Raw genomic sequence first — 15,506 nt, 5'->3', positions numbered from 1 at the left:
TGGGCCAAGGCCCAGCGAGGGAGGGGAGGCTCCTGTTCTTTTTATATTTTCTTTTGTTTTTCTCTTTTGCAAATTGCTAGGCCACATAAAGACTTCCATAAAATATGGAATTGTGCCACATAAATAAGTTGCAATAATTAGCACTGCCACAAAATGATTTGGTGTCATAATAAACTACTTTGCATATTTTTATTATATAAAAAGCATTCAAATAATAGTTTAAGCCACTGTTTTATTTATTCAAGGGCATTAAACTGTTTTATAGAAATGTGGTTTCTTCACCAATATTAGTTATGAATTATTTTCCATAGTTTCCACATTTTAGTTTTGACATTATGGAAACTTTAAATTTTGATTTTATTTTAATTTTTGAATTTGAATCAATTTTGGGTCGAAGTGAGATTAGCAACAGTAACAGTGATGACATGGCATCATTAGAAGAGGGTTACTATGGCTTAATTATCGGGGTGTTACAATTGCTCACATTTTGATCTTCAACTTGGTTTTATTCAACCTCAAAAGACTTCTGTGTCGGCGTTGTGGTCAAAGTTATCTTGGGTGCCTTTGAAGCTCTATCCTACAAATGTTTCCAATATCATATCATCATGCTTGTTCTTCATTTTTCACACATATAACTCTACAAACCAAAAATTATGCATATTAGATAGTGGATGGTATGGATGGTTTATTTAGTCTGGATGGTGGGTTGCCGTCTCCTGCATGTATCTCTCATGGACTTTGAGCACGGCCCACCAGCACACCTCAAGGCCCCGTCTTAGCCCAAAGTAGCATATTGGTCTAGTCCAGGGGCTCATACCCTTCTCTTTTTCAATTTCTCGTGCACTAGTTGTACGTGTAAAAAAAATACTGTCATACATTTTTTTGGGGGGGAATCATGTAAGAGAACTGCATGTGGGACCAAAGGACAATGCTTTCACTCTAATCCCAAAGGTTCGTAACCCACAGTTGCTTTGTCAACATCGCCCTATTGCATTCCTGCAAGTTTAGAGATTCGCTCAATGAGGTGATCGGAAAACAACATAGTGTGTTTCGTTCAGGGTCCGTTTAATCACAGATAACACTCTTCGTTGCATATGAGAGTGTCCATGCCCTAAAGAAGAAGAAAGTGTAAAGGAGCTTTTTGTGCCGTGAAGTTTTTCCTTTTTTTGTGATCAAACTTTTAACTTTTGTAATCCTCATTATCTGTCGGGCTTACATTCTGCATTACAGAGTTCGACTGTTTTGACAAGACCATGTCTAAACCAAACAACAATTCTACCGTCCACTTGAGCAAGATTTGCTAAAGCGTGACTAATTGTGTTTTTGACTACGTCTAGTATGACTAATACAAGTTTGACGTGAAACCAAGCGACAGAAAAGAATGGTGTGGCGGAAACCAAGTGGGCGGAGCAGGAAATAGCAGTGTGTGGGCAGAAATTGGGGAGGGCTAGGTAAGAAGAAATTGAACCTTTGCTCCCGCCGGTTGGTCTTTTTTTGTGATCCGAATTTGAAATACACGTTGAGAAACAAAAAAAAAGATAAATCTAGAAGTGAATACGTTTTTTGCTTTTGTCTTTCAGTGGCATTATTGGTGCTGAATTTGTTCTCTTTTGTTTCTCGATGTGTATTTCAAGTTTGGATCTGGAATTTTTATAGGTTATTGACACATGTATAGTGAACATTAAAAAAATTAGATCTTTTTTTAACATTTGAAATTGACTTTTTGGACATTCGATCACCCCAAGTGTGGAGCACTGGATATTCTATGGTGCTAGAGTTGCTCTTAGAGAACCTCCATCGTCTTTACATATACAAATAACAAAACGGAGTACTAATGGAGAACTTCTAATGTTCATGATTAGTTGGATGTAAGGATGGCAATGGATAGGGTATGAGCAGAGTAGAGCAATACCATATCCATACCCATATAGTTTGTGGGTACAAAATTTTACCCATACCTGTACCCATGTGTATGAAACTTTACCCATACCCATACCCGGTGGGTACCCGTACCCATTGGATACACAAATACTCCCTCCGTTTTAAAATAAATGACCGAACTTTGTACTAACTTTGTATAAAGTTGAGTCATCTATTTTAGAATGGAGGGAGTAGAACACAAGTTGTTCACAATTTTACGCGCATTGGCAGCACATTTCACAAAAAAATCAATTATCTCAGCTCAATAATAGGTAGATGAGTAAATGATCAATATCAAAATTTAAAGACCGCAACATACTCTTAAGTCAATAGGAGTAGACGAGTCACATGACAAACTAATGACTAGTTAACGACAAATTAACATTAGTACACAAACGGGTAGGGTATGGGTATACCCGCGGGTACAAGGCTATACTCATACCTTACTCATGACTTAACGGGTAGGAAATGGGTACTACACACGGGTATAAAAGTGTGTCTATACCCTGCCCATGCGGGTTGGCACCCGCGGGTACCCGTACCCAGGGTAAAATTGCCATCCTTACTTGAATGGCTAATGCTCCCTTCATTTATAAATATAAGACATTTTAAAGACTAGGTAATTGCCCGTGCGTTGCAACGGGATATACTTCGTACATTGGCGAGAATAAATTGTAGTGAATATTTATACGCAATCACTGTGATTTTCGTATCATTTTATTGTTAATGTGATTCTATGTAAAAAAAATTGGACTTTAACTACCGATTAAATCCGCACTCGACTTACAAAGAATAGCATGATTTTATTTGGTAAGCCAATAAGTAGTGGGACCAATTAGTCGCTTGTCAACTGACATATACTTTCAAAAATTCCTTAAGGCCCGTACACTTGGAAAATTTGGAAACAAAAAAGTAAACTAAAAATATTTTTAATATCCGTACATGAACTACATGTAGATATATTTCTTGATAAAAATATCCAGGACAAATATCCATGGCCTGAGGAATGGGAAACCTGCTAGATTTAGAATCTGCATTTTGAAAAAATGACCTAACTTTATCCATGTGCCTCGAAATGCAAAGTAATAAAACATCGGGGTATGTTAGTTATTGCACATCTAAATGACTCGATCAAGCATAAAAAAGGAAAAGAAAAAAGAAAGAAAATACCCGCACGAATCTCTAAGTAAAATCAATGACATATGACTTAGGGTACATCTAGATGTGCTTTAGCAAAACTATAAACATTATTAATCACTCGTGTGCTAGTAAAAGATTTAAAAGGAGATCATCTCACATTCATTCTATATATTCACACACATTCAAACTATTACAATAGGAAATATACATATTGCTCAGACAACTAAGTCGATAAATAAATGAATATATTGACATCAAGGAATCTTCGGATTACTGAAAGAATTATTTTTCAAGAGTTGAAAATACCACATTCCTCATTCAATGATGGATATGAAAGGAAATCATGATATTCCAAATATATATATTTACGAAAAATTGTATGCAATGTTGCATATAAATTCTCAGGAATTAACCATCATTGAAAGAATGTACGCATAAATCGAATCAATGGTAAAATCCAAAAAAATATTGGACCTATCTTGTCACAGCAACATAATAGAGAATACATGTACTACATGTTCTTGTTTGCTGAGTTATCACAAACCATGCGTGATCCAAACAACCAGGCGTGATCCACACAACCAGGCCAGCTCCTTTTGTTTCTTCAAGACGCCACCGATGATTTGCATCAGGTTATTGTTGGCCAAACACTGTTTTTGGTGCAGAGTAGTCTGCTGAACAATCAAATTTGGTGCATTTCATCAAGCACTTGACAACAAAGAATAAGTAATGTGTACACAAAAGAAAATCAACATACCCAGCCCAGGGCCATCTGCAAGATCCACAAGATCGTGAGATGTGTGCACATCGCTCTCCATGTCCTTTCCGCAGGTCATCATCGTAGCATGAACGATCCATAACCTCCGAGTATCACAAAACTCAAGTAGGGCCAGACTTGTGGCGATAGCAATAGAGCTTCCTTCCTAATTTCTGAAGGGCCCCCGCGTCGCTCCGCACGAGCGACACGGGCGGCAGGCCCGAGCCACCACCGGCAGCGGCTTCCGCCGTCGTCTTCCCCCCTCGCCGCCGCCGGGATGCTCCGCCGGGCAAAGCCCGTGTGGCAGCGGCGGCGGCGGCGGGGCTTCTTCTCCAGGGCGCGGGTAGCCCGTGGCTGGCTCGTGCGGCGCCAGCGCATGGTCGTCGCGAGCCCTTCGCCGGCAGGCTGGAGCTCCTCTCCTCCGGCGGGGGCGACGGATCCAGGGCCCTCCCGCCCGGATCTGGTGGTGTGCAGGCGTGGCCGGCCTGCAGGGGCGGCTCTGGCGCCGTGGGGTGACGGCTCGGCGGCGCGCATCTGGCGTCGGTTGCGTGGCTTGGGCGTGGACGGCGTGCGAGCGCCCGACGGCGGCTCAGTTCTGGCTAGTGCGCGTGGGGCGCGGTGACCGGCCTGGCGCGACGGCGGAAGGCGCGCGGCGGGCGCGGTGACCGGCTGAGCGTGGCGGGTGGGCTTGTCTAGGGTGCGAGGTGTGCTATGGAGGGACTGCCTGCTGGCTGCTCTGCTTCTTCGCCTGAGCAGCTCCGATTGGATCTGATGCGAGGTGCATCGATCTGGATGCTGCGCTTCGCGATGTGGCTTTGGTCGCTGCGGTGGTGGTAGCCATGGTGGTGCTGCGGTGGTGGACGGCGGCTTCGGCCAGGGGGTGGTGCGTGTCTGGTCGCGGTGGATCGTGGGATCCCGCGGCCAGAATGAGGTCGGCCTCAGCAGGTGGTGGAGGGTGGGCGGCGGTTGGTGGTGGCAGGTGGTCGGTGCATCTTCGGGAGAAATCTTTGCTCTGGCCTTCTTCGGAGCCGGCGACGGCAGTGCCCGCGGGTGCCGTGATCTTTCTTGGAAGCGTCGTCGTGAAGGTGTGCTCCTCCTCCCCACGGCTTGGGCTTCGGAGGGAAACCTCAGATCCGCTGGATCGGGCGATGGAGGCGTCTTCGCGTCTTTCTCCTCCTTGGGGGCATCGTCTCGGAGCCGGCTACGACTGGGAGACTGGTGGATGGCGGCATCTTCGCCGTGGTTGGCGGCATCTTTGCCGTGTGGTTTGCTGAGGCGGGGCGCTGGTTTCTGTTTGGCAACGATGATGGCGTCGAGAGGAGCTCGGGTCGCGGCGTGGACTTCGATAGACGGTTCTTCCCGGCGTGTCCGAGGTGCTCTTAGGGCATGGTCGGCGCAAGTCCTGCATATTTCCCTGGCGAGGCTCGTCGTCAAAGTTGGAGTTGTCGGTTGCTTGCGCGTGTGGCCATCCGGTGGCATGTGCCGTCGTGGCTTCTAAGCTGTTTGTGGGTTGGCTTCGAGGTTGAAGCTCTATGGTGAAGTCGGAGTCGCTCGTTCAAGGCAACCGGTGATGACGATGACGCTTGCGGCTCCTCGGCGAGTGCCTTTCTTCTTTGCAGCTTTGTGTCCCATGTCGGTGGCCAGGTTGGCCGGTGGTGCCCATGTCATGTGGGTTGAGTTGTATCGGTTTTAGCCTGGTTTTCCGTCAATTAACCGGGCAATTCTCTTCTTCTTAATCAATGAAAATGGCAAATCTTTTGCCTCGTTTCAAAAAAAAAAGACTTGTGGCGATCTGCCCCAACATCCAGCGTCAATGGCAGCCACCTCCGTCAAGCCTTCCTCTACATTCCCGACGCGCGCCCATGGAGCAGAATGTTATCTCGTCGGTCGTCTGTAGTCGCGACAGGTCCCGGCTTGCGGCCATGGTTTGAGAGAGAGAGAGAGACGCGGCCTGGGGGAGAAGGGAAGGGTGTGCAGATCGGTGTCGGCGGCATGGGAAGGAGAAAGCGTATGAAGAGGAGGTCAGTTGCCCTGGGAAAGTGAGACAAATCCCTGATTTTTAGGGAGAACATAAACGTGATTGATCTGGGAAAATTGGTAACGACAAAAAAACACGAAGGAGGGTGCGGACGAAGACGTGGGTGGAAGAAACTATTTGACGTAAGAGGGGAGAGGGAACCTTACAGTTCTTTTAGGTAGTAAAGATTTTAGTACAGGCTACATACGAATGTATATAGATATATTTTAGAATACAGATTCACTTATTTTGCGTCATCTGTAGTCTACATTTGAATCTCTAAAAATATTTATATTTAGGAACGAAGGGAGTACATTTTTCGCGCCGGCCTAGGTTCGAGCACTGAGACACTAAACAGGCCCATAATTTCGACTTAGAAACCATACAACATCAATTTGGTGTCCTTAACCACATCTTAATTGACAGTCTGATGACGACTAGAATCGAGAGAGTTCATACATGCTCTGACAAAACAGAAAACAAGAGGTAATTATACACTAGTACTACATGACAGGAGATGCATCATCTTGGTTGTCCTTCTCTCGAGAGGCAAAGTCACTAGCACTACTAACCGCACTTGCGGTACTGCCGGCGCCACAGGGACCCAGCAGTCAGATACAACGCAGCGAGCTCTGCCCTGGAGCTGCTGCTGCCGCGGCTCATGCTGACCGGCTGAAGAGGTGGTAGGGGAAGTTGCCGTTCTTGTCCATCAATGGCTCCACCAGCTTGGCGATCCCCAGCATCACCCTCATCAGCTCCTCGTTGAACTCCTTCTCCCCCCTCTTCCACACCGGCATGGCGTTGTTGTCGAAGTGAGCCGGCGGCATGTCGTCAGAGCGGGAAGAGTACTGCTGTCCGGGGAAACCGGCACGAGGAGGGTACGGCGGCAGCGGCGGCTGTCCAGGGAGCGCGAGCGGCCCGTCGCTGTGGCGAGGCTGGTACGGTGGCTGCATGTTGAAGGACGGCAGCGCGTCACTCTGGCGAGGCTGGTACGGCGGCTGCATGTTGAACATTGGCGGCGCGTCCGTGCGACGAGGCTGGTACAGCTGTGGCTCGTTGACGCGAGACTGGTACGGCGATGGCTCGCTGATACGGGGCTGGTACGACGATGGCTCGTTGATGCGAGGCTGGTATGGCAGCGGCGGCGGTGGTGGGAGTGGCTGTGAATCCGGTGCACGTGGCGGCTGCAGTTGCTGGTGCTGTGGGCGCATGAGTGGCTGCAGGTTGGGCTGCGCAGGGCGGGCCGGCGGCTGCAGAGGCGGCTGCGCGAAGCCGAGCGACCTCGCGACCTTGCTCACTGGTGCAGCAGTGTCCGGGCCATTGTTCCCGTCGAAGCTCGCTGGCAATGGAGGTGGCTCCAGCATGCTGTCCCCACCGTCCAGCACGAACTTCACCCGAGGGGAGTCCCGGAGCGCGCTGGCCGCAGCCAGCCCTCCCTCGTCGTTGCTCTTCTTCAGGATTGACTTGGGCAGCCCAACGGACATGCGCGCCGGCACCGCCTTGGACAGCGTCAGCGGAGCGCCATTGCCGGAGCTCCCAGGCCTGAACGGCGTGGTCTCCATGAGCCGCAGCTCAGAGCGCTGCGGAGGGGCCGGCTCAGGCCCTGGGTCGGCGCCGGCCGACCCTCCCTCGACGCCGCGCAGGTAGTAGTTGGGGGCCAGCTGGCCGAACATGGCGTTGGCCTTGGCGTACTTGAGCGCGGCCTCCGCGTCGGACTGGAACTTGTAGATGACCCGGCACATGTTGGACTTCCAGTACACGCGGATGCCGTTGATGTCGAGCGGCCCGAAGCGCGCGAACCTCGCCTTGAGGGAGGCCACCGACGGCAGCGTGCTCTTCAGCGGGAACTTCATCATCAGCGCCGTCGGCGACGGCGTCCTCTTCACAGGCGCCGCCGCTGGCACCTTCTTCTTGGCTGCCGCCAGAGCCTTTTCCTTCATGCCAGCCCGCGGCAGCTGAGCCGCCGCCGTCGTCCCGCCTCCCGCAGCTGCGGTGGCGGCAGGGACTTTCTGCTCCAGCCCGGCCTTCTTGTCGGCGGCCAGTGTTTTAATCTTGTCCAGCTTGATTTTCTTCTTGGAGGCAATCTCCTCCTGGCGGTCAGACGGCGGGCGCTTCACGCCAGCACTGGTGGGGTCGCTGGGCCTCATGACCGGCTTCTTCTTCAACGGTTTGGGGGGCTGGCCGTCAGAGACGGCGGCGGCGGCGGCAGCAACGACAGTGGGCTTATTATCCATGCCCTTCTTAGACTCTTCCGGCGGATCGTTCTCATAGCTCTTTTTGTAGTGTTTCGAGCGGAACGCCAGGATGAAGGAGTGAGAGGCGTCAGAGATGCGTCTGCCGGCGCCGTAGAAGGGAAGCAGCGGAAGGTTTTGAAGGTCGGATATTACCTGTGTCAGATCTAAGCCGTCAAGGTCGACCTTGGGGGGCGAGAAAGCTGCGGGCTTTGTAGCGCCGCCGCCGTCGACGGAGGGGGCGGCAGAGGGCAGGCCGCCGTTGAGTTCAGCGAGCTTCTTCTTTTTCTTCTTCTTCTTGGGCTCACCGTCGGCGGCGGCCACGTCTTCGGCTGGCTCCTCCCTCTCGCGCTTGCGGGCCTTCTTGGGCTTGGCCACCTTCTTGGGCGCAGTGGCGGCGGCGGCGTCGTCCGCGGTTGCGCCGCCGTCGCTCGCCTGGTCGGCGGGAGGGAGCGCGCGTCTCTGCAGCATAAACTCCTCCTCGTCGCCGCCTCCGGTGCTGCTGGGCAACGGCGGCGTCTGCGGTTCTGCCGGGGGGAAGCCAGGCGGGCCACCGTCGTCCGGGGCGGGAGCCGCGTCCGGGAGCGCGGCTGGCGGCAGCGCTGGCGCGCGCGCGTCTTCCCGACGCTTGAGCAGGTACTGGTCCTTCTTGCTGGCCTTGGGCTTCATTGCCGGCGCGCCGGGCATGATCTTCTCCATGAGCCTCGCGGCCGCGCCGGCGGCGCCCCTCCGGCCCCTCGCCGGGGCGTTCTCCTTCTCCGGCACCTTCTGCCGACCCTTGAGCGGCCGAGCTGCAAGGCATGTCACCAGCGGCACACGTTAGCACACAGCGCGGTACCACATCCATGGAGAAAAAACGCAACAGGAACAAGTCAATGCCAAGGGGTCACGTATTTATATTCGCATTCCTAATAATAGATGTAACACAAGAACAAAGCAAAAAAAAGAAGAAGAACAAAGCAAAAGCAAGTAGCACTAGGAAAGGAAACCAGATCCAAAGCACGAATTGGCGTGTATTTAAAAGAAATCCATTCAAATAAAAATTGAAATTAGGATTTAATAATTTATGATCGTAAAAACGTTCTTATATTATGCGACGAAAAAAGTATTATTTTTGGATTTATATATTTGGCCGTACACTACGGTCTGACCCTGCAAAATGTAAATAATTCTGACTGATTAGCATGTGCATGCGTGACAAACTGACCGAGAGGTAAAAGAAATACTACGGTCCAGTCGGTCACAAAGGCTAGACACGTCGCCGCTCAAATCTCGATTTTGCAGAAAGAGTAAATGTGGGGCCTCGGTACCCGCGGTGAAAGGAACTTGGTGGTGGGAGCAAAGCGAGCGCCCACCCCGCATGCCACAATCTTCGTTGGTGGTACCAAACTACCAATGATGGGCGAGTGAGCCTCTCCCTCCACGACGCAAAAGATCATCCCTTTTATCTGTTTTGATGACAAGTATTTTCGGATGAAGAGAATACTACTCCCTATCTTTTGTAATTTGAAAAGAGCAAAGACCCAAATATGATGCAAAGGATGCTACTTGTTGCCATCGAATCAAAATATCAATACTCCCCATAATCACACAAAAATCCATCTCTGCTCCCAAACCCCAACCAACCCTACTCCGCGTCGATGTCATCTCCGACCGTGCTTCCTTCGGTCCTCCCCTCTTAGCGGTGTTCAAAATATCAACCAACAAATCAATTAACTGGTCGATTAATCCATGCTCGATGGATCACCAATCCGTAGATTAACCAATTTATCGACCAATTAACTAGTTGATTCAAACCGAGCAGATACCAGTTAGCAAAGATTTATCGACCAATTAACTAGTCGATTCAAAACAAGCAGATACCAGTTAGCAAACAATCATTCTTAGCATCGCATCGTCTCACCTATGTGTTTCTATGGCTTTGACAAGACATTCTCCCACCCCTACATGTCATTGTCCGCAAGATCGTCCAGATTGTGTCTGCTTCTCGATAAGAGGTACCATCGCCACCGTAACCAACCGCCCTCAACGAACTCCCTCCCTCTTGCTCTATCTACTCGACGAAAGACACAACTAAGCATTGCTGAAGGGCGGCTTTTTTCTCTAGTGAGCCCTAACCCTAACTGGGATAAACCAAGTAGTAAGCTCGGCAAAGAAGGCAACTACCAAACAAGGATCCACAACCACTGGAGTTCACACTGATGATTTTGATCCAAGCGAATATTCAAACTGATGTGTTCCATTATCTCACTCTTCATATATTCTAAACTCTCCTCACCTCCCCTTCGAAGTCGATGAGACCGCCCCCCTCCTACATGTCACTGTATGCAGAATCGTCTAAATTGCATGTTTGCTTTCCTCGTAGAGGTGCCATCGCCACCGTAGCCGACCATCGACCACCCTCGACCAACTCATTAGGTCGTGCATGCAATTAACTCCCTCCGCTCTACTCACTGAGCCAAAGACACGATCTGAGTTTTCCCGCACTCAAAGCACACCTTTCCCTCTTTGTCGAATCCTAACCCTAACCCTAACTGTGACAAACTAAACCCCTAAGCTTACCAAAGAATGCAAAACATCAAAACAAAGGATGCCATCGGATTTCACCCTAATGTTCTTTTTGTCAAAACCAACATTAAAGTAGTGTGTTTTATTAGCTCACATTTCTATACTCCCAACTCTCCTTTATCTAGTAGGAAAGGCAGATCATTCGGAAAAAAGAATTATTCTGCTGCAAGGACCTTGAAAGGGGACTTGGTAGTACTTTTTGGGGGCTAAAAACGGCCTAAGGCATTAATATTTACCTTTATCTGCACTGAATAATTTTCGTTCTCCCACCGGCTACACCTCTGGAAAGATGAGGTGCACGTGCGATTGCAGGACGGGAGGTACGTGTTAGTTTACAATTTCCTTGGCGACTTGATTTCCTCTCTTTTGCTCAGATGACTTGCATCACCACTAAGTTCTTATTTCCAGAGAGTTCTAAAAAAATGTTGAAATTTTATACCCATAAAATTCTAAAATATCGCCAAGGTTCTAGTAGTAGAAAATAAGATACAGCAGCCTAGAGTCTAAAATCGGGCTCCGTGGGGGTGTGGGGGTGGGTGGGGGATGGGGAATAACCATGTGCTATTGGTCGGGAGGAAAGGCTCCCTGTCGATCACGAATTCCTCCTAAACAACCAGAGACGAATCCTGTGTGAATCAGACGCTGCGTTCTTAACAGGTTCAGACCCATGGCCAGATTCTTGATTCCCAATGAGTTCTATTGAAACTCCATCCGCAGGCCAAGTTCCTACGGAAGTTGGATATGGGGTGCAAAAGGGAATTCTCCGTTCACCGCATGCAAGTCCCCAAAAAGCACAGCTGGTGTGAGTAACGCAATCTGATAACGCTATCTGAATTTCCTTGGATAGGAATGTGACCCGTCCGTGTGCAGAGGCAAACCACTTGAGACTCCCAAGGATCTTCTGTGGCTAGTGGGCATGGCATATGGATCAGCTCTCACCTCTGGTGGGGAAGGCACGGGAAAGCAATTTCTGAGCTTTTAGCCGGGAAAAGAACCGCTGGCTCTACTCTGCGCTTGGGACAGGCCATCAAAAGCCCCTTGCTGGCATGGCTTCGACAGTTCATATGGGAGATGAATCATCGGTCCATAATAAAGTTCAGGAGAAGATAGCCATGCGTGCTTCTTCAAAAGCTTCTCATCGTAACCGTAGCATGCCTGCATCAGATGAAAGGACAGGATGGAACTGCTTCGCTGGCTTCTTCTGATTGAAGCAGGCAAAACGGCAAACCCGGACTGCTCCGAATGCGAGGCAGAACTAGTTGAACAGACGGTTACAATGTCCTCTGAACTGCTCCGAATGTGAGGCAAAAACGCTCCGGTAAGAATTTGGGATAGAATGTCCTCTCAACTGCTCCGAATGTGAGGCAAAAACTAGTGGAACTGGCTCCGGTAAGAATATAGGATAGAATGCCCTCTGGCACAACACCTAACTCGATTCAGTTTAGAACATGTGTCAAAGTTTAGTCCAATGGTGGGAGATCAAGGTAAGGAGAGGGCAAATGGGTTAGATAGCACGCCCAGAGTTGCTGCTGGTCCGGCCAAAGTTTTAGTCAAACTCTATATAGCTTTCGCCATTCGTTTCTCACCATCTTGGAACAAATGCATATGTTTACTTCATTTTGGTTCTCTATATGCAGGATTTCAACTCGAGAACTACGAAGAATATTTCAAATGTAAATTGTTTTGGGATAATCAAGATAATCAGGTTATAATTGTCATGTGCATCCAGATTAATTCCACTAAGAGATTAACAGAGAAGTCCTGCTAAAATTACTATAATGACTTGAAAGATGCATGTCTAAACTCACTGTAAACATCCTTGAACTGCTACCTTGTAGATATATATACATGCTTATTTATGAACATAATAGGTAATAGGCAGTGTACGGTGTTAACTTGATGCCTTCCTTCATGATGTGCACTCAACCGCCTTACCTCAATGCCTGCTCAATGATGAAAACGAAATAGTGCATCCAAAATATGTATATAAGGACCGCCAGGTCCATCTCCACCAATCACCGATATGTTTTTATCAGGCACATTAAGGTACCTTCTTTCAGAATCAGTGTTTCTATACGTATTCAGTTCTTGTGCTAATACTCTTCACCAACAACAAAAACAAGAGGTCAAGTTGCTGAAACTAAGCGATTCTACCTTAATATGCTAGATTATGAAGGGGTGAAGAAAGGTGTAAGGCGAACGCAACTGAAATGCAATGCGATGTTAAATTAGCACACTCACAGGAAGAGGAAAGAGATCCAAATCCTAAATATACCAGATTTAAGGCATGGCCTAAGAAGAAACTAGATGAGTAGCAAGTACCCAAATCAAGGAAATATATGGATGCGAGAGAAACATTTCAGAATCCATCCAAAATCCATCATAGCACACAGAAGCTGCTGCTTGAAAAATCTATATGCATCGTGCAGAGGTAAACTTCATTGTATCTTTTAATATTTGTATTCGGCATAACTGGATGGGAAAGACAGAAAAGTGGATAAGCTATGGACAAGTCCTCATTGATCAAACGATATCCGTATGTGTATATAGCTTTTACTTGATTTGGATTTCATTTGTATCAAATAAATTTTACTCCACCATTTATTAGCACTATAGCTTTGCAAAGTTATGCACATGATTTGCATATAAAAAGTGTTGGCTATACAGATAAAAACATTTTTCACATTCATGCAACACACAGTTCAACAAAAGAGAAACAATAAATACTTGAAGAACCAATATCCAGTTCACTATTCACATAAAAAAGATTAGTATCATGTAATCTGCCCATCAAGTTCAAGTACACAGCAAAAATAATAACAGAACAGTGAATAGTAGTACTACTAGGATTGGGCATGTGAGTGTCGATACCTCGTTGAGACCGTTCATTCTCAGCCTTGACCTCGCCTTCAAGGGCCTTCTTCGAATCCACCCCAAATGATTCGGCATAGGTGAGGTCGTACCTCTCGTACCTAGACCGTCGGTACGCCATGAGCATCGCTGCCATCTCGATCCCAGGCAAGGTCCGTGCGGCCGTCTCCGCCGCGTCCCGCTGCTGCACGGCAGCGTTCTGCAGGAAGTCAAACATCTTCTGCGGGACGAACCGCTCCCGCGCGGCCGTCACCTGTTCGTGGAGGTACTCGGCGTTGCTGTCGAACCCGGGCACGTTCACCAGGAGGAACCTTCGATCCTCGTTGTGGGGGCGGAAGGTGTCGGGTCCGCGGCAGGGGCAGAGGAGCGCGAGCGCGCTGCGGCGCGAGATCTCGTCGAGGGACTCGGCGACGGCGGCGGGGAAGGTGCGGCTGCCCCCCTGCGAGGTCTTCTCAACGAAGTGGTCCTCGAAGCGGACGAGCTCATGCGGCTCGAACCAACCGTAGCTGCCGTCGCCGAAGAAGGCGACGAGGACGAGGCCATGGCGGTGGCCGCGATGCACCTCCGGATCGTCGGAGAGGGTGAGGCTGTAGACGTGGCCCGGCCACCACGGATGCGACTTCACCTTGCCCCAGACCATGTCGCCGAAACTGGGGGTCCAACTCTCGCCGTCACCAGCGGGCACGACGGCGCCGGAGCCGGCGGCGGCGGGGGCAGCCATCCTGCGGCGGGGAAGCGAAACCCTAGATTTGGGTGCGGGGTCTCTCGGTCTGGGCTTAGGTTTGGGTTTGGGATTGCGCTGTTTGGGTTTCGGGGGTTGGGGAAATTGGGGGATCTCGGGCCGGGTGGGGCTGGGACACCGTCCGAGGGGCATCATGGTAATTAGTTGCAGAAGAAGGGAGAGAGAAATGAAAAGGAAATGATAATTTCGCTGAGGCGAGGCGTGCCGAGGCGAGCAATTTATACTAGTCGAAGGGGGGCAAAACATGCTGCACGCGGTATGAAACCGTGCCCACTGAAATTCAAAATGACTTGAAATATTCGGCGCGTGTGGCTTGGTTATAGCAAATATGTTAAAATGGTTAAATGGACCATAATATGTTTATGTAACCACTGGGCCGCCGTGAATCTTCATTGTTGGGATGTTGGGCCTTTAAAATATCCCTTTATGAAATTGGAAGCTAACACTCGTCATTTAGAAACGAATAAAAGAATATAAGAATATATGTAAATACAATTCATTGGTCAATCATATAAAACAACAACCAAAATATGTGCACATGCAATGATTAGATAGAGTTGGCATCAGACATTATCAAACTATGTGAGGCATAGAAACTTAAAGCAACTCCAAATGCAAGAGGAAAGGCAACTTGTCAATATGTTATCAATGCTCAAACTATTGTTTAGAATTTTGTTTTCATGGTTGTAAGCGGTCCTCTTTTGTTTCCTAACAAGGCCAGTAGTAGGTAGAAAATAATTCACTACAATGGTAAAAACAAGTGCCACCATAATGGCGATCTAGTTACTAAAGCGATTAACCTTTTGTTGTTATAATAGTGATGTAAGTTTAAAGATATCTAGAAAGAGTTACCACTACAATGGTGATGTATCTACCAAATTGGTTAGCACTAGTTATCACTAGTGGGGATGCATTAGCTACTAGATTGCTTAGTCCACCACGGTAGTGATGTATTGTAAGTGGTTTATTGAATATCAGTCATCATACGAGTGGTATTACCCCACTTAACTATCATCATATTGATGATGTAGTTACCATACTAGTTAGCACTGGTGATTAATTTATTAACATGTATATACCATGTGGATTTGGTACACAATTACAACGATGTTGTATTAAGTGCATCCATGGCCCCACAGTGTGTTATGATTTGCCTGTGACAACTTTATTAAAGGGACTAATATGACCATCTTATTCCCAATAGATGTTATGATATGTAGGAGGACTGATGTTTAACCCTCAATCTTCAAAGAACGAGTG

The 15,506-nt window shown here is 48.4% G+C and overlaps 1 protein-coding gene across 2 annotated transcripts; it reads right to left on the bottom strand.

Annotated features, from left to right (window-relative positions):
- Positions 1-6,177: 6,177 nt before the first annotated feature.
- On the bottom strand, positions 6,178-14,354 carry LOC119325869 (proline-rich protein 12-like). 2 transcript variants are annotated; one of them, XM_037599598.1, is made up of 3 exons: positions 13,505-14,354; positions 8,222-8,856; positions 6,178-8,107 (listed from the first exon to the last, which is right to left on the bottom strand). In XM_037599598.1, the coding sequence occupies exons 1-3, from the start codon at positions 14,223-14,225 to the stop codon at positions 6,494-6,496; spliced, it is 2,970 nt and encodes a 989-aa protein (XP_037455495.1). In that variant the 5' UTR covers positions 14,226-14,354; the 3' UTR covers positions 6,178-6,493. The 2 variants fall into 2 exon arrangements, with proteins under 2 accessions (XP_037455495.1, XP_037455488.1); XM_037599591.1 differs by having other exon boundaries at positions 6,178-8,856; positions 13,505-14,353.
- Between the last annotated feature and the right edge of the window lie 1,152 nt (positions 14,355-15,506).

The sequence above is a fragment of the Triticum dicoccoides genome, chromosome 1B (genome assembly GCF_002162155.2).
Source record: "Triticum dicoccoides isolate Atlit2015 ecotype Zavitan chromosome 1B, WEW_v2.0, whole genome shotgun sequence".
Lineage (NCBI taxonomy): Eukaryota > Viridiplantae > Streptophyta > Magnoliopsida > Poales > Poaceae > Triticum > Triticum dicoccoides.
The sequence above is the reverse complement of the archived record's forward strand: the minus strand, read 5'-3'. Positions and strand labels throughout refer to the sequence as shown.